Source organism: Seriola lalandi, unplaced genomic scaffold (assembly GCF_002814215.2).
Source record: "Seriola lalandi dorsalis isolate HSWRI2012SDOR001 ecotype SW California unplaced genomic scaffold, Sedor1 jcf7180002054887, whole genome shotgun sequence".
NCBI classification, from domain to species: Eukaryota; Metazoa; Chordata; class Actinopteri; order Carangiformes; family Carangidae; genus Seriola; species Seriola lalandi.
The window spans coordinates 244,334-265,039 of NW_019525439.1; the positions used below are offsets into that span (position 1 = coordinate 244,334).

Here is a 20,706-nt window from a genome sequence, read left to right on the forward strand (position 1 = left end):
TCATTGACAGGGGCGACTGTTCACAGCTACACAAACAAATGTTACACAGGTGCACAACCACTGTCGGATTATTGCTTCTTCTTTTTTTTTTTTTAAAACAAAGGAACATATTTATTCATTTGAATTCATTTTAGAGGTTAAACTCTTAAAAACAAACCATACATTTAATATTTTTCTCTTTTAACTCACCTTCAGTCTGATATTTGATCTGATGTAATGCTACGACATTAACAGATAAATATGTGCAGACCCAACATTCAGGAGAAATATTTTTTATTACTCATCATCAATAATTTCATATGCTATGTCAGTCAGCCTCGGTAAAAGCAAAGAAATGCCTTTTAAGATAACGTATGTCACCAAATGTGAGAATCTGTTTCACTGAAAAATAGAAAAGAAAAAAAAAAAAAAAAGAAAAAATCACTAAAATGTATCAATCAGTTGTTTGATATCTATAAAAACAAGGGGAAAATAACTTATTAGTGGAATTCTTAATTGTTTCAACAAAGACTTGTGTATTATTTACCACCTGGGGGCATTGTTTCACCATGTCCTCAACAGCTGTAGCTTCAACAGCTGCTCATGTCTCAAATACTACATACATCATTATCTTCCTATTCAATGAAGAAAACACTTAAAAGTCATGTTAAAATCATGATGTAAACTGTACTCTAGTGTGTCTGGAGATTTTCCTTCACTTGGAAGACTTTTTTGAAGTGAAGCAGAACATGCAGCGTGAAAACAGTTTTCAAAATGCAGATTGTAAATGTTTTTGGTCATTAAAGTAGTTATGAAGGTTAAAAAAAAAAAAAAAAAGGTCAAGGGCTTTCAGTGCCTGTTTGACCTGTTCGACTCTCGCATCTTAATAGTGTTACCCAATCATCATATCACACTTACATAAAATACTTGATACAAGAAGACCGCGTAACTTCTCAGCTTAACACCTTTTTCTTAAATCTCGTATTAAATATCTAACAAGCCTATAAATTTCAAAACACATTTCCTAATCATGGTTTAAAAAAATAAAAAAAATCAATCCCATCCATGATTAGCATGGTTAACAGGCACCGTGTAGAAACAGACCAAGAGTGCCAACGTGTTATAATACTGCCCAGACTGTTTGATTGGCAAGTGATCTCTTGGCCCCCAAAAGCTGTCACCAAAACAAAATCAAATGAAAATGATTACCTGCTTTACATTAACATATCAATGTTTCTTCTGGTCATGTATATTTCTAATTTCCCAGTGAATATTGCCTTGGTCCTCTTGTTTACCAGCATCAACCGCCAGTGTGACCAATGTGTAAGTGAATACAGTCCAATTTTCCCAGAAGTACTAAAGGAGTCAAGAACTGATGTGGTTTCCAGAGTCAGATCCTGTGGTGATGGACTGAGAGGAGAGCAGGTGGTTCCTGTAGGCCTCTGGTCCGTCAGTGCCTGTGCTTGAACATGGCCTCCACTTGAAAACACATGAAAGTCCAAAGTTAGAAAAAAAAATACGCCCTTTAATCCAGCCAGACAAACATTTTGTATGACCAACAACTCAAGTATCATCAGGTCAACATTTTCATTTTTCCAATACTCTAGAAGTATCCGTAATGACATTCCCATCAGCCTCAGCTGTTCTTAGTGCTAATTTGCAAATGTTAGCATGCTAGCAAGAACACAGTAAACATTGCCTGCTGAGCATTAGCATGTCATGTCATTGTGAGCATGTTAGCAAGACAACCATTCCCCCGCTGCATCCTTTTTTGGAAATGAAACATGTTTTATATCATTTTAGCTTGATTATCTTTAGTCATTTTTTTTCTCTGGGAAATAAAGGAGGTTATCTTTCCCTGCTGTCTAACATTTGATAGATCAAACGATTGATCAAGTGCATTCTACATAAAACAATCTGCAACCGTCTTTTGCCCTGTACAAAGATTTCAAGGGGTTTGTTGTCTATGCTTAGCTGTTCCTCTCTTTTTTGACTCGTCTTTCCTCAACCACTTCTGTCCGTCCCTCTGTTACACTTGAGGACGGGCAGGCAGCAACCATCGGGCGCACGGTACTGACGGGCGTAGTAGAAGTACAGTAGCTAAGATGTTGATGAAGATGCCAATCCAGGGAGAAAATATGATAAATTGAGCATTAATGTGTGTCAATATACCAAATGTACGTAAGAAAACAAAGGGAATGGGTGTTTTGATGTGCATCACACACTGATGAAACTACTGAGAATTTCTTATATAGGACGCAGTGTATGAGTGAGCGGGGGAGTGATTTAAGACACAGGCCTAAATAAGATTTCCAACAGTAATGTAAGTTGTAAGGCTGCAAACAAAATCCCACCCTCCCTTAACTACCACAGAGGTAGTTAACCCATAGCTGCCCCACTCGGTGGCCAGTAATGGATTGTTGTGTATTTACATGGAAAGAATAGGCAACTGTTAGAAGATGCATAGGGAGTTTACTTAACAAACAAATGTTAACATACCTAATTAAGTTTCTCTCTCTTTTTTTTTTTTTTTTAATTTGTGCGTGCTAATTCATTTTTGTGGTTTATTATTTATTCTGTGGTGCCCCCGTGGAGCAGAGCAGCTATTTGATGTGAAGCTTTAAAAACAACAGACACTTACAAAAGGAAGTAATCAGCAGCTCATTATAAAGGCTAATAGCTAATAAATATTTAATGACTAGTTAAAAGTTCTGAATTCTCACTCGTGTACTCCTGGGGGGACATCGGAGCACTCATGATGTCGCTGAAGTGTTTCACCCAATCCTGCTGGTCGCTCTCCATCTCGCAAGTAAACAGGAAGAGGCGCTCGGGTGTTTCTATGGTGATACCGTGTTGCCAGGCGCCGTTGCAGTGGGTGCCAGCGGGCAAGCCGAGGGAGACGTTGTAACCGTGGTCCCTGTTCCCGAGGAAGACTTCACCTTTGGCGAAGGCGTCCTTCAGACAGACGGGGAGTGAAAGAGAGGGAGGTCAACTGTAGAGCGCCGACTCCCCATCGTGGTACTGTGTGTTTGTTGGCACAGTGGCTCTTTTGTTTAAGATACTACTGGCATGCAATAATGACACCATGATGATTAAACAACAGCTATGCCAGACTGTTGAGGTGTCAGCCGCCTCAGTAATGTTAAGAGTAAATCAATTCAGGATACTGTGACAAAAAGTGTCAGTGCTCCAAATCCCAAATGTATTTTACTGATTATTGATAATAAGAAACGCAGCAAATCCTCACAGGCTGAAATGAAATGAGGCAAATGTTTTAAAAGATTAATAAATTGTCAGAATATTTACAGATTAATGTTGACTAATCGTTCACTCAACAGACATGTGTTCCCCTCAGGATGAGTCAATCACTGTGGAGACCAGGTCACTATTCATCCGGCGCCATCTTCAGGTCGAAATTTAAATTTGGTTTATGACTAAATACCTGCAAAATCAGCCTCAGCTATAATTTGAGTTTATTGCCTATTAGCAAATATTAGCATGCTAACACTCTAAAACACAATTATGAACATGGTAAACTTGATGCAAAAATTATTTTGCAAATAAACAAATAAATAAATAAACCTGCTAGCAGCTGTGAGCATGTTAGCTAATACAGTCTCACAGAGAGAGGCTCTTACAGTCTTCTTAACAATAAAACTGACGTATTAATTAGCTCCACTGCTAATGCTAACCTTCTCCACAGCTTGTGAGCAAATCAGTTTCTCACGATTCTGATGCATTCTGGGAATTTACAGGATTTTACAAGCTTTTACTCGTGCACATATTTTTTTACGTCAGCTGCCCTTCACAGAGGAAGTGAGAGGTTAGATTAAAAAAAAAAAAAAAGTGCTTTAAGCGGCTCGCTAAAACAGAACCTGCTGCAAAAAACGCAAACGCATTGCACTTACATACAGAGAACCATTGTATACAACATCTAACGTGCATAATTTAGTTATTATCCAAATGATCCGATTACACTTGCTTTGAGCTTCCTCCTCATATTCCCAGGCCACACTCCACTTCACTAGACTTCCTCTTCCTTTCATCTACCAGTTTTTCTTGTCTGACACTCTCGGGGCAAGTCGGACATTTCAGTCACTTAGCACCTATAATTATTGCACCTCTCCATTGAACTATTACATCAGCAACAATGCGGAGCTAATCTGCCTTGGCTATCTGATGTGTATTTAGCCAAGACTTGGGCAATCAGAGCCGCCCCCTCTTTAGGCTTTCTGTCTTAAATCTCTGCGATAACCACTGCAATATAAACTCCCCTCTAATCATTTTGTGACTCAGAGTTTCACTTTCACAACATCTCTACATTTCAAACACTGATATCAGACAAATTAGGCAGAGGTTTGCACATAACGTCGCGTCGCCTGTAGGAGCGTACGGCGTCGCTTGAGGGTTAGCACATAGCTTTACTCCGAGGAAGTCCATACTGCGGATTCATGGCGAGGAAGGCCATACTGTATGTATAATGACGTTACGTTGGGAATGAAAGTACCTTATCTCACTCGCTCCCCCACTGAGTCATGGCTTCATATCCTCCACATCGTCTACTTAATCTAATTTTCTTGATGGAAAAAGAACTTCTGTTCATTTATCTTTTTACAGCACAAGAATACCATCAGAGCACTTTTACTGGCAGTGTGTGATCAAGAAACTGAACCATAGTAAAGGGTCTAAAATATAAAGTGATGCTGAGACTAAAGTCTTTCCAGTGTGTGTGTGTGTGTGTGTGTGTGTGTGTGTGTGTGTGTGTGTGTGTGTGTGAGACATACCAGTGGATCTTTGAAGTACATGAGTCGCCTCTGGTCCAGAGTGAACCAGCGTTTCTTGAAGCCTTCCGTTTGCTACCAACGGACGATAGAGACAGAGAACGTCAGAGAGAGAGAGAGAGAGAGAAACTGTATAAAGACACTATACAAAGGTGATGTCCACCTGGTTTTAAATTAAATAAATTGATATAATATTTAATAATATAATAATTTAATATATAATTTAAAATAATTTTGAATTAAATGATTTATACTCTGCTGTCGCACCGAGTGACACTGTGACTCAAGCTGCCACTATTAATCATCAATTATCTTTTCAAGTCATCATTCAGTTTATAAAATCTCAAAATAATGCCCAAAAAGTTCCCACAGCCCAAAATGACATATTCAAATTACTTTTTTTAGTCTGACCATCCATCTAAAACCCAATATATTTTCATTTTACAGTTACATAAGGCAGCGATGACTCACATTTGAGAAGCTGGAACCAGCAAATGTTTAATTTTTTTTTTCTTAAAAAATGACTTTAGCAATTAATCAACCATTTCAATACTAAAAGTCAGTCATTTTTGTATCACCATCAATGATAAAGTACTGAAAAATAGATGGAAAACTTAAGAGCAGGGGATGAGTGATTTGTTTCTAACCCTAACCCTGATTCTATTTGTAGCCTTATTCAACCACTTAGTCGGGAATATTTTCCTTTGGCAAGGCAAGGCGGATTTATTCGTATAGCACTTCATCACACAGAGAGGTTACTCAATGTTCTAGACGGAAATAAAAAAGAAGCATAAGAAATAGAAATAAAGAAAGTATGAAAACAGACTATAAAACAGGTAATACATATCTAATAAAAATGAAGGGTTAGAGTTAGACCTTTTAGTGACTTATAGACAGAAAGTAAAACTTTGGATTCAATTGTATTTGTATGAAACGCTTGTATAGTGTTCTGTTGTAACTGTAACTTGACCATGAAAGTGCATTGAACCTGATCTCACGCTTAAAAACAAAAGGTGATATGAAAACATACTTCCTTGTTTGCATGGTTATCCCTGTCTGAGTGTTTCATAACACTTTGATATTGAATTCAAAAAGGCTTGCCGTCTTCTGACTTGTCATGTTAGAAAGTTTATATCAGTGCATCGTTGTTTCAAATCCACACCAAGGAAAGTCAAGTGTAGCGCCATTGGAGAGTTTATTGAAATGCATAAGCAGCTTGATTTCTTTTCAGCTTCAAATAATGAGGACGCTCAGGTCCCCCGACTGCTGCCAAATCGTCCTCATAAAAGTGTTTGATATTCTCGTTGTGGCGTGAGCCTGAACGACTGACTGTTTCCTTCTCAAACCGCGAGTAACTCCTTCCACAAATATGTCTCGCGCGTGCGAAGGAAATGAATTATGGCATCCATTTAGCAAATCGGCCCCGATGCAGCATGTGAGCGAGTCCTTTCATCTCCCAACCTGATAGACGGAGATTAAACAGAGAGTCTGCGTCTGTGTGTGTCTGAATGCCGAACCGGTTGTGTCACTGAGGATCAGGTTTGCTTTGTGCTGCCTGTGTCGGTGCGGTGAGTCTGAATCCTATGTGAGAAAACAACCGCATACATAAGCGTCAGTCCAACTGTGCATTACTGTATGCGTATGTACAATACCTCTTTACGAGGCTCCTTAATCCCAACATATGTCCGTGCTTTGTGAGTGCGTTTGACACCTGAGGATTAAGTCGATCCTCAGCTGGAAACCTTCCCTCTCAGACAGACTGACGGACAGACGGGTGCTGAGGCAGACAGGTAGACCCTCTCAGCTGTCAGTCAGCCTGTCAGGCAGCGGTGGAAAGCAGCCGCACTGACAGCTGGGCTGGTTGCCCTCTCAGCCCAGCTACCATTCAATTACAGCAGGGAGAGTGGGAGATGGGATCACAGAGGGAGATTTGTTAAATGGAAATGTAGTTTGAATCTGAATTTAGATTTCAGCCTGGTTTGGATTTTTTTTTTTATGCCAGTGTAGAGAATATGACAGGCACAGATAGCTAATCTATTAATGTGTTACTGAGCATTAGATAGACAATAGATTTCTGTTGTGACTTTTTTTAAAATATATGCATAATCATACAGTTTATACAGTATAATAGCTCCACCAGATGATCCACAACACTGAGATGCACTCAATCAAAGGCTTGGCTGATATTCGATAATATTGAATATTGCGATATTTCTCATAATAGAGATTTTTTTTTTTCTCACAGTTTTGCACAGTCTGCTCTGCTGCCAACTCCGAACTTTATTTCACTGCTTTGCTTACTGTACATTGTAGCATGTGACTAATAAAACTTTGAACTGCTGTTTAGTGGCAGCATCACTTACCTGAAACATAAAATACAACTATCTAATTATATATTCTTTAAAAATCAACAACTGAAACATAATAATTATGCATTATTAAAAAAAAGACAACTGAATACACACACAATAATATAATTTTTAGTTATATAGTTTTACCCGCCACGATAATATCGTATATCGCGATTATTTGGGCTGGACTGTATTGGGATAGTGATCACATTGTGAAGCTAAATTATTAAATTATTACTTGAAATAAGTCATTTGAACCAGTTCATAAATAGACTTTACCAAAATTGTAGCTGGTAATTTGAGATGGAAGTTTTACTATAAAAATGGGTGAATTAATAAATTAAACATTTGAGATTTCCATATCCATGTTGCTCTTGATAATTACTTCAAATTATAGAGTACCTTCTGCTATTCCCCCCCCCCCATGTAAATATTGTTTTAATTTGACTTAATTGACAACATTTGCTGTGATTAGTCTTTCCAGGGGAGGTCTGGTCTTTCTTAAACACATGAGGAGATGCAGAGAAAGAAGGAGAAGAGGAGTAAACATATGCAAGTAAAAATGAATGTTCACAGTCTGATCTGTGTGTGTCACTTTACCCTGGGACCTGTCTTTTCCATGTATCCTTCCTTCAGAAAGTTGCGGGTAAGTTTGGGCACCAGCTGAAAGGAACAAGCAAAACAAAAATGGATTAAGAACAGCACGAGGACACAAAGGGTTTTCAGTGCTGTTCAGAAAGAGAGAGCTAGCGAATGTGTTCAGTAGGTACAACTACACTAATGGAGTTCCATCCATCTCAATTTTTAATGCCTCACTAACACAAAAAAAAAATCAATATATAAATGGCTAAAATATAATTTTAATCTCAGCAATCGTCAACGTTATGTGTGTGTGAGTGTGAGTGCTCACCTCAGCATCTGTCGCCCCGGGAAAGGCCACCTTTAGATAGTGAAGCTGAACTGCACGGATTGAGTTAAACCAGTCTACGACCTCCTAATGAAGAGAGAGGTACAGACACAGAGAGTGAGGAGGGTCCTCCACAAGTTAAAGAGAAGATGATACCAGTCTCTAAATGTGACAGAGCTCTGACAAAGACAAAAAGTCATCACATCACAAATACAACCAGGACTATGTTGGTTACACAGACCTGTACTTGCTTCCGAAAGCTTTCAGCCATACGAGATGACAAGGTGGAAAATGATGTCATAGATACACAGCCCCCATGCAAAGGGTGGTGACCGTGGAGTTGGGAATAATCTTCCTTATTCTTATTGTAGTTCAGATCAGTAAAGTTTCTGCATTTCCTTTAGGTTTTCTGATAGTTCAGATCAATTTTATGTGTGTTTGTTTTTCACAGAGCCTCCGTGTTGAGGCTTGAAAACGTGATTTCATTTGCATACTTCATTCATGGGTCACTACAAAACAATGTATTTAATGCTTATATGCAATCAACATACATGTGGCTGATCACAGAGCAACATCTGATTTTCAGGTCTATTCTAACATGTTCTATCTATTTCTAATTTAATCCATGAGTGAAACCAAAATTGCCAAATATTCCTATAGAGTGTGACCTAACCTCTAGTTCATATTGATGTCTACTTGGGCTACGTTTAGATGAGCATTTGAAAATTTAGGCAACCCCATGCACATTCATTTTTTTATATTTTTGAGTTTGTATTTGCTATCTGTAAGTTGCCAAACGTGGTTTCTTGTTGATTGTCGCTTAAAGAGCTTCAGTCATCGTTTTGTTTACAAGACAAGAGGTTATAATTCGCCCTCTGAGCAGGCGATACGTCTTCGGGGGCAGATTGGAGTCGCACAGTGGGTCGCTATCAGAGCGTGACGAGACGGGCCGGGGCTAGCTGGTTAGCAATGCTAACTTCAGTAGAAGCAGAAGTTACTCTGTGATAGCCGATGATGCTGTTTTCGCATTCAGCTCACAGACAACTTCTCAACCTGACGACAAACACTGACCTATTCCATATATTTTCAATGAGTGTTTATGAATGACACAGGATGATGGATGTGGAGCTTGAATGTCAGGTGCTAATGGATTCCATCAGCCAGTAAAATTAGTACAAATGGTTTTAAAAGGTTTGGAGACTCGCCCACGACATAAACAAGTCCCTTTATGTGACAGGTGACAGATATCACATGCGGCTGCCAACAACAGTTCAGTTCTTTTATCAACATTATTTTTGGATTTCACCGTAAGAGTAGAAAAGCGCTCATTCTCTGTATTTCTTTCTCATTTTCCTCTCACACACTGATCACAACACACAACATTTCAGACGGACCTTGCCGTTTTCATGGTAGACGAAGACGTTGCGGGTGCTGTAGTCTTTGAGGTAGGTGATCTGCAGGCCGTTGGGGTTTCCTATCTTCTCTGGCTGGAAGGTTGCGTTGATGGTGTCCACCTTGATCACTGCTTTGGGCTCCTTAGCCTGCAGGAGGGAGGGAGGAGGTGTTGGTGTGAAATGCAGGGATCAATAACATTTTGGATTTAATCCAAGACTGGTTACTGTAAATCTGTCACTTCGGGATGAGGAAATGTCAAATTCTGGTGGTGGCTTTAGGAAGCAAATCAAAAGTAAACAGGTTTTTTTCCAATCCACAACAATGACGACCCATGGTTGGTAGAAAAATAGTGGATTGAAGTTTTTGAAAAAGTGATGAGTTGAAAATCTGTGATAGTAAACTACTTCTGTGACTAAAGAAGAGGTTTTTTAGAAAATTTATAGATTCATGTTGCATGATGCATCTTTTAATCTTGTTGTTTGACCTTGATAACTTATTTATTTTAGATACAATCCTGCAAACAGTTTAACCTCGGAGCTTTGTTGATATTGGCTTTACTTCCTCATTGTTTGGAGACCCACAGACCTGTATGTGTAAAACAGTAACAGCAAAACCTTTTTTGTTTATTTGTTATATCTATAGGCTGTGCATTAACAAATATACATATGTGTGTATATATATATAATATATATATATATATCACTTTCATTAGCAAAAAAATCATTCAGACAAAAATGTACATAATGTCACTATTAGTCCCTACAGAGGTCTAACTTCCTGTTCAAGCCATCCAGAAAATAATTTGGGCTTTAGGTTGAGTGGAGCGACAGGAGAACTTCTGTCAAGAGATATAGAGCATATAAAAATCTATTGTATTTAACTGTGTTTACCAGCTGGGGTCTCTGAGACCCCAACCGGAAGTGTTGCCTCATTTTCTTTAGTGGACTTCTGAAACATGTCATCAGTTCAAAATCATGTTAATAAGCAATTCTCATCAAATTAGAGAACGTGATAAAACCATGTTAAGTGTGAGAATAGAATCGTCTGGTATCAAGGCCCGGGGCTTTTTTTTCTCTGCTCTTTCTAACCATGAAAATATGATCTATGACTATTATCCACACAACAGCCTGCATCACTGATAAAACACACACTAATCCCAGAAAACCTGTTTGAGGATTGCTGTGCTTTATTCTGTCCTGACTTGAATTTAAATGGGCACCAATGGGACCGGGATCCGTCTGTGTGTATCTTCATCTGTTGACTTGAACAGAAAGACATGGACACATATGCTTTTTTTTTTTTTTTACAGGATTAGATTTTACACTTTTCCGTCATTGTGAGAAGCCGACCAACTCACCTGAGTGACACTTTGACTTTTATCATCGCTGTGACTGTATGAGGATGTTTTTTTTTTAGTTTTATTATTTACTATAGCACAGTAACCAGGAGAATAAGAAGCTATATAGTGAAATATTTTCACAGAGAAAACAGGAAAAATACTCACCAATACACTCACATCGCAGACAGAGTAGAAAACAGAGTAGCTGTACTTTCCCACTTCTCCTGAGCTGGTTTACTATGACAAACAAAGTGTTCCCAGTGCTTCCAGCCCCTAATTGGTTTGGGTGGTGTACGGCTTAGTGAATCAGCCACACTGACAGCGAGGACAGACTGCTGGTTAAGCTTGTCTGAGCACGCTCACACTCAGAGGAGGCAGCGTTCGCCATTTCATTTTGTTGTCTTTTGGTCGGTGTGTGTGATTTTATTTATTAAGTTAACTGTGTATATGTGTGTAAAAAATACTGCAGCGCACAATGTGGGGGTGTTGTCTGCAGTATACTTTATGTCTTTTAAGTGCCTTTTAATTAAGGTATTTGTGATGTGGTTGCCTGGGTGTGTGGGTTCTGGAAGTGAGCAACTACCTTCAAACTACATTAACTAGGACACTGTCTAATTACAGTAGGTTACTGGTGTCCTGCGGCCATGGTTTTGTGTGGGGTGTGTGTAGGTAGTGTGTGTGTCTGTGTGTGTTTGTGCTTCATGTGGCCACTGCAGGTCTCATTAAAAGCTGCTGCTGCTTACGTCATATTTGGTGAAATACTTCAGAGTCCCCTCTCTCTCCGAGAGGACGAATCGCCTGCTCAGGAACTGCCCGTTGTCCCGCCCTCTCTTCATCAAAACGCCATCTCTAGTTCCTGCAGGAGACCGGCAAAGGTCATTTATTAGCATGAGTGTGATCCTGTGCATGCAATTGTGTGTGTGTGTGTGTGTGTGTGTGTGTGTGTGTGTGCGCAAACCTACCTTCCTCATATGTAAAATTCTTCCCCGGTTCAGAGAACTCTTTCCTCTCGTACTTTGCTCTTATCCACTGCTCCCTCAACACCCTGAAAACACACAAACAGAAGACGCGTCACCGGAGCCGGCTTGTAAAAAGCTACCAGATGAAAGCTGACTAACAGACGTCTTGTGCACTTGTGTGGTAGATGACAAAGAGCCTGAGCTGTGATGCATTAAAGCACAAACCAAGACTGGAAACTACTCTGCTCGAGTAGATTTGTTAGTTCATTTGCTCACATTTTACTTCCTAATTCAATAAAAGTAAACCACTTTACACATTTTAAGAGTATAAAATAAAAACAAAGGAACAAAGCAACGCAGCAACTTAAAGTTCCCACATTATAAAGTGAGATTTACAAGTCTTTTTGATTATAAAGCAGATCTAGGTTCTATATTAATACTGTGAAAGTATCAAAGCCTCAGTCCACAGAGGAATGCACACAGCCTGTATTCAGAAACTGAGCCTTAAAACCAGCCGTCAGGACTTCTGGAACTTTGTGATGTCATAAATCAGTGTCAGTGAAACCACATCAGAAAAAATTTTAAAAGCAAACCTGGCTCGAGGACAAAACACAGTGTCAAGAAAAATCTGTGTACAATTCACTCGCTCATCCTTGTGTGTGTCTGATCCCAATCGGATTCTTACACCACACTGGTTTACTCTCAAAAATGCCTAAGAGAGTGGCCTCTGAAAAGATCCAGCTGATTCAGCTCCTTTTATACACTGAACCAAAAAGGACAAGGGAGAGCGTGTTTCTTCTCTCTCTCTCTCGCTCCCATCTTCCTCTAATGATCAAAGAGGGATCTACACACGTGTACAAATATGTGTGTGTGTGTGTGTGTGTGCGTGAAAAAGTAGGGCGTGTAGATTCAAGCTGCCCTCAGGCAGATTTTTACAGATATAGTGGCGAGCTGCTGCTGCTGCTTCCATTCAACACACACTCACTTTTTCAGCCCAGCAAAGACCTCATCAAGCGGTGGGTATCACTTGGCTGTGGAAACTATGTGTGTGTGTCTGTGCGCTTCATTTTATGTCACCTGATAAGGTCTGTTCCTTTCCAAAAAATTCCCTGCTTACTGCTTAGCATTTAAACAATTCCTAACATTCCTGTCTGGAAGCTGCCCGACGAAGCCACAGTCACTCACTATGAGACAGGCATAGTGTCTCATAGTCAGTGTGTCTACGAGTGTCTCATAGACTCACTACGACCCCATTCACACCTTACTTTAAAATGTGTTGCAATCAGATAGTTCTTGACCTCGTGAAGGTTCAGGTGTACATGCACCAAGGATGCACTGAGGATGGATTGTGAACCAATCAGCTAACACATTGTGACCACACTGAAAAGTGTTGTCAATCCACATTAGACAACTACGTGGGCGGAAACACACGTCTGTACCAAACCCTTAAAGTGGCAGCTAGACAGCTGGCAGCCGTTACATGAGATATGCAGGTTGAACTTTGTTCATAAGGGTTAGGGTTGGCATGCTAGTTAGCATGCTAGTTAGCATGCTAACGTGGCGTGCTGAAGTAATGTTTCAAAGAATCATGCTTTCACAAGCTGCAAACACTCACACTAGTTCACATACCTGATGCCAAAAGGAATTAGTCACTTAATCATAAAACAAAGTAACCACAGAAGAAAACCTTGAGAATTAAATATGAAAATCACGTTCAGTGCCTTTAAAACGTCACTCAACAACAGCTTTTGTCAACAACGCTTTTCGCTGTAAAATGTCACAATCAATTCCATGAAATTGCAGAGACCAGACTGAGCTGCAGTTTAAGAACACAGAAGAAGACGGAGAGAATCAACAACCTTTGCTGGAGACCAGAGACAAAACTACACGGGTGGAGAAAGTCAACAGACTGATAATGTTCAGGCGGGAAACGAGGCAATGTTCTTTATCAGGAACATTAAAATCCTCCAACTAAAGGTGAAATTAAGTTCATGATGTACCAAACAGACACACACACACACACTCACACACACTCTTACCTCATTCACTTTATTATCATATTTCTGTGCTGCGTTAACTGTAACAAATTGATACAAGAAATTCACTGATGCAAATAAAATGCTCCATCACACCTCCTCTTATCATTGCTAATAAAGATGATGAGGTGAATTAACATTCTCTGCAACCTGTCTATTATTATTGAAGAGGAAAAACTGCTCTGGATAATGGCCGCAGTTGAAATGTAGCTACTCGGTTCTTTCAGGCCCGTGCACTTCAAGGTGTATTTTGTAATTTTACAGTTTTAATTCAAGGTAAATACTAAGATTGTAGTTGAATTTAGTGTTGAGAAAACTTACTAACAAAAGTTTGGATAAGCAGTTAACTTTCACTCAGCTTCTCAAATTGTCTCTGTTTCACATCACTGTCAAATTCTCGACCGTCGTTCAGGTAAAACATTTGGCATTTTATTGATTAAATGATAAATCAACATCAACAGCGACACTGATCTGGAGTTCTGACTGAGATGTAACTTCAGTCAATTTAGTCCAACAGTCAACACTCACCGCTATAAGGCACACATAACCATGACGACAGCTGATAATCAAGATTAAAAAAAATAAATTGAATATCAGAGTCAAAACTCAGACTTGAATCCCCTTTATAATCTGTGGACTAACTTGATGAAGCAACTTCTTTTACCCACAGTCCCTGCACAAGCTGACCAAGCTTGAGCAACTCTACCTTTTAGAAAAAGCAGAAAATCCTCAAATAGAGACGAACTGAAGAACATGTGACTCACAGCCAGAAGGTGCTCCTGTAGAGCTCTGAGGAAACGTCTGTAATTCACACCGAAGCATTTCAAAGGGAAGTACGAGGGGAGCTTACTGGTTTGTAAAGGCCCTGGGCCTCAGAACAAGGCCTTCAGTCCTGCAGCATGGCAGGAATTATATTTCAAACACATCTTAAAAACAGAAATATCAGCTCTGTCATTACAAATCCAGCTCCGCAGGGAAATTATGATGTTGTTATTGATCAGGCTCTGCAGAAGCTCTGAGAGGGAAGTGAATTTTTTGTCCGGGATCATTTGTTTAATTTTTTCTCTCTTGCCTTTCAGGGCTTCCGTAGATTCAACTTGTACTAACTAGAGAAATCCTCCGCTTCTCCTTCCCAATTCACCTGCTTTACTTAACTGCAGTTGGAACTGAGCGCTGGGCTGGTAAACTGGTTCTTGCATGTGCACGTTAGTTAACGATAGCTCATTCCTGCATGCAAACACACCTGAAAACAGCCACCGGTACACAAACATCTGAATGTGTTCAAAACAGGAAATGTATCAATCGTACATTTTACAAAATATATGATGTGTGTGTGTGTGTGTGTGTGTGTGTGTGTGTGTATGTGTTGCCGTGGTTACTCACTGACAGTCTTTGTGGGTTGGTTTGTAGTAGTAGACTGGAACAGCGGCCTCATATTTACTCTTCATCAGCTCATTACCATTCTCTGCCATGAACTAACAAGGTGTACACACACACACACACACACACACACACACGCGCACACATGCACACACACACACACGAAATAGCAAGAGATTATTCAAGGATGAATAACACCGTGGCACATTACCAGACAGTTTTATCAATGCAATTTGTTATGTGCTCAACGGGAGAATACACTCAACTGAAATAAAAATCTTTATTGACGTTGCAGGAAGCTAATAAATCACAGAGCTGAGGTGATAAATGCAATGAATATCTTAAGATAACGATGTGCAAGGTACTGACACCATTCATCATTCAGTTTCTGGGAATCACTGGGAAATGTACTTAATAAAAAAAGTGATGTCCTAACATTTGAAATAATAATTTATTTCCCCTTGAAAGCTTTAAAATAAAGAAAACTGGAAAAGATTTATCTCTCATGATGCCATTTCATTTTTTACAAGTTCCAAATAGGTAATTCTGTTCATAGTGTACTATATTTTATGAGTAATGTCATATGATAAACATTTCAACTTTGTGTATAAACTTCGACACTGTACATAAACTAAAAGCTATAGAAATAAGTTATTGGGGTATTTAAAGTTTCTTTGGTCTGTTCATGCATCAGCATTATGAATATACACGCTGTGCACACTACAGCATGTTTCCTCAAGTGACACAGAAAGGACCTGGATCAATCAGCTATAACAGAGGGAAAGACTGTCGGTCCATGCGCTCCATGTGTGCACGTCTTTACTCCAGGCTGTTTAACTGCCTTTCCAACTGTCAACAAAGACTAAAGGCAAACACTTGAAATTTCACAAAAATATAAAACACTAATCTGTGTTTCTCTCTGCTGAGGGGAATAATCCGTCTGCCTGAAACTACACAGTGTGATGGATGAGAACAGATATGAAAACACCTGCTGCTAGAATCTATTAATATTGGACAAGTAAGTGTTATTTTTTAGTGTGACAGCACTTCTTTTTTTTTTAAAATTCACATCAACATCAAGTGGCTGCATTAAACTTATCGCAGTGAATTTACGGTCAGAGGAATGAGGCTTGTAAATCTAAGGGGTCGCCATTTAGGAGACGATCACTCAACGTTATTTTAGCCAAACAAACGGAAGAGGGAAGGAGAGGGTCGCAGGAGTCGATGCGTGACCACGAGGCTTGAGTTCTGGGAACTCAGTGTGCAGCGGTTTTCTTCGCTGATAAGCAAAACCTCAGCTCTAATCAGAGAAATCATCTGCTGGCTCTCGCTGACGTGTGATCAGTCGACCGCGAGCGGAGACGAGGAAAGCAGAACAAAAAAACATGTTCTGTAACTGTGATCAGCACAAGACTCTACACAGAGGTTTTAGCATTCAGGAGGTCTATCTCAAGACTTTTCATTCACTGACTAATCATTTACTTTATAAAATAGTGGGAGATTCAGATCAGAAGTACTGAGATCATAAAATCATTTCATGACATGATATGATGAGTCAGAAGAAGTTTCTAAGTTCTTTATGAAATATAATATTAGGCTTAAAAAGCTCTTTGCAAATTTCATTGCAGAAACCCAATTTTCTAGTTTGGTCCAAGTCTAAATTCAAACAGATTTAATGGTCATCAGGGGGAAAAAAACTGTTTATCAATCAATCAACTTTTCAAATTATAACCTCAACTTCATACAGTGAGAATAAGCTGTTCTCACCTGCATCTCGTGGTCCTCCCAGCGGGACAGACTCAGGGACTTGACCTTGCTGATGTCGGGGATGTTGCGGTGGATCCCCGAGCAGGCCAGACAGATGAACACCCCCAGGGAGCAGGAGCCCCACCCAGGATCTGCAGAGAGGAGGACGGAGAGAAGACGTGATGGATAGGACGAGATATGGCGTTGTGAGTAAAGAGGGAGAGGAGCTGAGGATGGAAAGATAGATGGGCAGGGAGTTCTTAACAAAACAAGCTGTAAATACCTGGGAGAAAGACTGATTCGTCTGTTAATTAAGTTTTTATTCACTGATTAAGAATTTAGTCTAAGAAATGGTGGAAAATGAGCATCAGAAGTCCTGAGACCATCACACCATTTCATGACATGAAATGATGAGTCAGAAGTTTCTTTATTCTTTATGAAATATCATATTAAGCTTACAAAGCGCACCGTCTTTGCAAACCAATTTCATTGCAGAAACCCTGAGGTGACGTCTTCAATTTGCCAGTTTTGTACGAGCAAAAATTCAAACAGATTTAATCAGCGAAGTGAGCGGGAGAAAAAGGCAGCAAATCCTCACATTTGAGAAACTGGATCCAGAGGATGTTTTTGCTTTAATACTGATTATTTGATCATCAGAATTGTGGGTAATTCATTTTGCGGAAATAGACAAAGAATCACTCCAGGACTAGGAACAATTGCTCTGGGAATACACAACCTTTGTGAAAAGAAAAATGGATGATACATATGCAGAGCTAAAAAAGCGCGTTGCTTTGGGGGACCTAAAAAAGTAACTGCTTTTCACTTTCCCCAGTGAGGTCTGAATCTGACGGGAACCTTGTGCTCACAAACCTGCCTCAGATTTCAGAACATCGGCCCGATCGCTGTCACACAATTAATTATGCAGCCTGAAACCTTCAAGGTTCATTTATCTGCCTTTCACTTCCCTCTTTGAGCCCTTAATGTAAGAGAAATGTTTCCTTTGCCTTGACCTCACCTGGCTTATCTTTCTAACACACACACTGCTGCTTGCCAGTAAACAGAGATTTGTGTGTGTGTGTGTGTGTGTGACACAGAGAGAGGGAGAGCCTGCCTTTGCTCTTATCACCACAGATCACAGACGTCCGAGCAGGGAGAGCAGGTCATTCTTTAATTTTCTAATGGCACACAACAGATCAGAATACGATGTGTTTTGCTATGTCAGTGTTTCACAATGCGAGCTGAAGTAAAACTGACCACAAGGAAACAAACACCGGTCCTCAGTGGACACAGGTACTGTAAGATTTGTGCACAGTGTCACAGGTGTAAACCTTCCTTGGATGAATCACATTTCAAAAGATGAAGCGCTAGAGCCCGGCAGTGATTTTTATCTTTGTTACATTACGAAACTCCAGCCTCATGTTACCCCAGGGCCTGGCTTCAGGGATTTCCTGATTTAATTGCGATCAGAACAATTATTTGAAATATTACTGAAATCACAATACGGTCAAGTGCAATATCCAAATCACATGAGCTGAAAATTTTGGATTTTTTTTACTTTCCTTCAGTAACATCTAAACTGTAGGTAAAATCTGTATTAACTACAAAACTAAGCTAAAAAAAAAAGGCAACTGCAGTCGTTTAGTACTAATCTTTGGGAAGTTACTGTCACAATGTGTTCTCGATAGATAGATAGATAGATAGATAGATAGATAGATAGATAGATAGATAGATAGATAGATAGATAGCAGCAACAGCTAAATCATGGCATGATAAAGAAGGATACCCAGCTAAACTATATTGAATTGAATGTAAATATTACAGAGAAACAAGTCATCTATATATGGACCGTCAATTGCTGATTAATTTAGTTTCTTAATCAAAAACTACTTCAAATTTGAAGGAAAGATGAAAAAGTACATATTAAATAAGTTCTGTGGTGAAGATTTCTTCAGTAATCAGTAAAATAATCAGACAAAACTGAGGCATTCCAACTTCTCTATCCAGCCTGGAAGCTTTAAACCCCTTGTGTCTCAAATTCACTTCTTTCCTGGTTACTGATTCACCTTTGTGGGACAGTGGAGCTCCTAAAATGTGGCCTACACCCAAAACTGTTTATAAGCAGCTGACTCCTGTGCAGACCTCCTGTAAGGCTCAGCGCACTGGATGAGGGTGTGTGCAGCCCCAGCACTCTGCGTGTCCACACTTGTAGACCTCTGAAAGTTTCCCTCTCTGGCAGCCTCCACATCTCAGAAACTAAGACTAAAGACTTTAGCTGAGCTGAAACCTTCAGGTGCTCCAGGAAAGCTCCGCCCTCTGAGCTCCTGGCTCACCTTGTCTACACACTCAAGGCTAGAAAAACACCACAACATGGGTGAATGTTTTACGTTAAAAGCACGACGCAGGCTACTTATGTGCTGCAATGATAAAGAATAAAAAAAAGCGTGTGTTTTAACGAAGGGTTAGTCTGATTTTACCCCTGTAACGTAGGCCTGTTGGCTAAATGCTCTGCGCCTCCTATACGTCACATCTCAGCAAGTCGAGATACGTTACAAAGTTTGACTTACACATTTATTACGCTATATAATTAAAACTTTAAAAAAGAAAAAAAAAATCATCTTACCGGGAGCGCCGCAGTCTGCGCAGGCGTCATTTCCAGGGATTTGTTGGATCTCCCTCAGCGCTCGCGTGGCTCTCTCATTCGCCGACATTTCTGTGTTCAGATCGATTATTCCTTCGCTTTCAGAGAGAGAGAGAGAGAGAGAGAGAGATACGGGGAGAGAGAAAGAGAGACCGAGCGAGAGAGGGTGGTGTAGGGCGGGGCGGGGGGCGCCGCAGAGCCACAAAAGGTAAGTAAGGTGTGTCTCCTCGAGCTCAACCCCCCTCTCCCCCTCCCCTCCCCCTGAGTCCTGTTAACGGGCAAGTGAGCACAGGTATGCGCTCTCAGCTGAGGCAAGGTGTAGCCTACTTCCGATTGAAGAGAAAAAAGACTCAATTCAAGGCCCCTTCATTAAGCTTTCAAGGGTGGAAGGGTGTGTGTGTGTGTGTGTGTGTGTGTGTGTGTGTGTGTGTGAACAGCAATGAAACCTTATACTAGGAAGTGAAATGCAGAGGTTGTTCAAACTTGCTTTTCCGCATGAGCCGTGGTTTGGTCAGCATGCACATCGCCAACTGTGCAGCATGTGAGCGTCATTTACCTGCAAGGAGGGAGCACACTGACAACGAAGGCCCGTCACATTATTGAACCAACCTTTAGAACGATGTAGACATCGTTATCAGCAAATGAATAGTCACCTTTCTCCATCTTATTTGAATTAAAGCCTGTTAATTATTACATATCTTTTATTGTTGGTCTGATTTGGATTAAAGGGTTTAAAGCCTACTATGATGGGAGTCAAGATGACAGGACGTGGCTGAGTGTATGAGTAGGCTATGCACATGCCCACAGCTCAGTGCTGCCACATTTCAACATCTTATGAGTCATTCTGCTGTAGTGTAATTATAAATCTTTGAGAACACCAGTTTCTTTTAGTGTCTGTCAAATGAAAACGTGGGTAGTTGTCAATTTAACATCTACTTATCACTAAAAAAAGAGGGAAAAGGCTCTTATTCATTGAGTAAAACAATGATTATGTGCAGAGGTAGGAGTAAAGAAAAGTGTTGAGCTCCATCGTGGAAAAGTAGGAATAAAAGGACTGTTACAAGTAAAACTATGAAAAGTAAAAGCACACCGTATGCACAAAAACTGACCCTGTTAGTGTTATATTGTTACATCTTATGCTACTGTATTATCACGTACTTTAATAACATGTTTTATTTGAAGTGTTGATCCAATA

At 40.0% G+C, this 20,706-nt stretch overlaps 1 protein-coding gene and 1 long non-coding RNA gene across 2 annotated transcripts; both read right to left on the reverse strand.

Annotated features, from left to right (window-relative positions):
• Positions 1 to 256: 256 nt before the first annotated feature.
• LOC111671840 (arf-GAP with dual PH domain-containing protein 1) lies at positions 257 to 19,677 on the reverse strand. The gene is made up of 11 exons (XM_023429066.2): positions 19,494 to 19,677; positions 16,895 to 17,025; positions 15,131 to 15,222; positions 11,715 to 11,797; positions 11,496 to 11,608; positions 9,413 to 9,559; positions 8,022 to 8,105; positions 7,712 to 7,774; positions 4,764 to 4,835; positions 2,703 to 2,934; positions 257 to 1,458 (listed from the first exon to the last, which is right to left on the reverse strand). Exons 1-11 carry the CDS (start codon positions 19,579 to 19,581, stop codon positions 1,430 to 1,432), a joined length of 1,134 nt encoding a protein of 377 aa, XP_023284834.1. The 5' UTR covers positions 19,582 to 19,677; the 3' UTR covers positions 257 to 1,429.
• Positions 5,327 to 7,705, reverse strand: LOC147817799 (uncharacterized). Its single transcript, XR_015438657.1, has 2 exons — positions 6,472 to 7,705; positions 5,327 to 6,341 (listed from the first exon to the last, which is right to left on the reverse strand). It is a non-coding gene; the product is annotated as an uncharacterized LOC147817799 (long non-coding RNA).
• Positions 19,678 to 20,706: the final 1,029 nt, after the last annotated feature.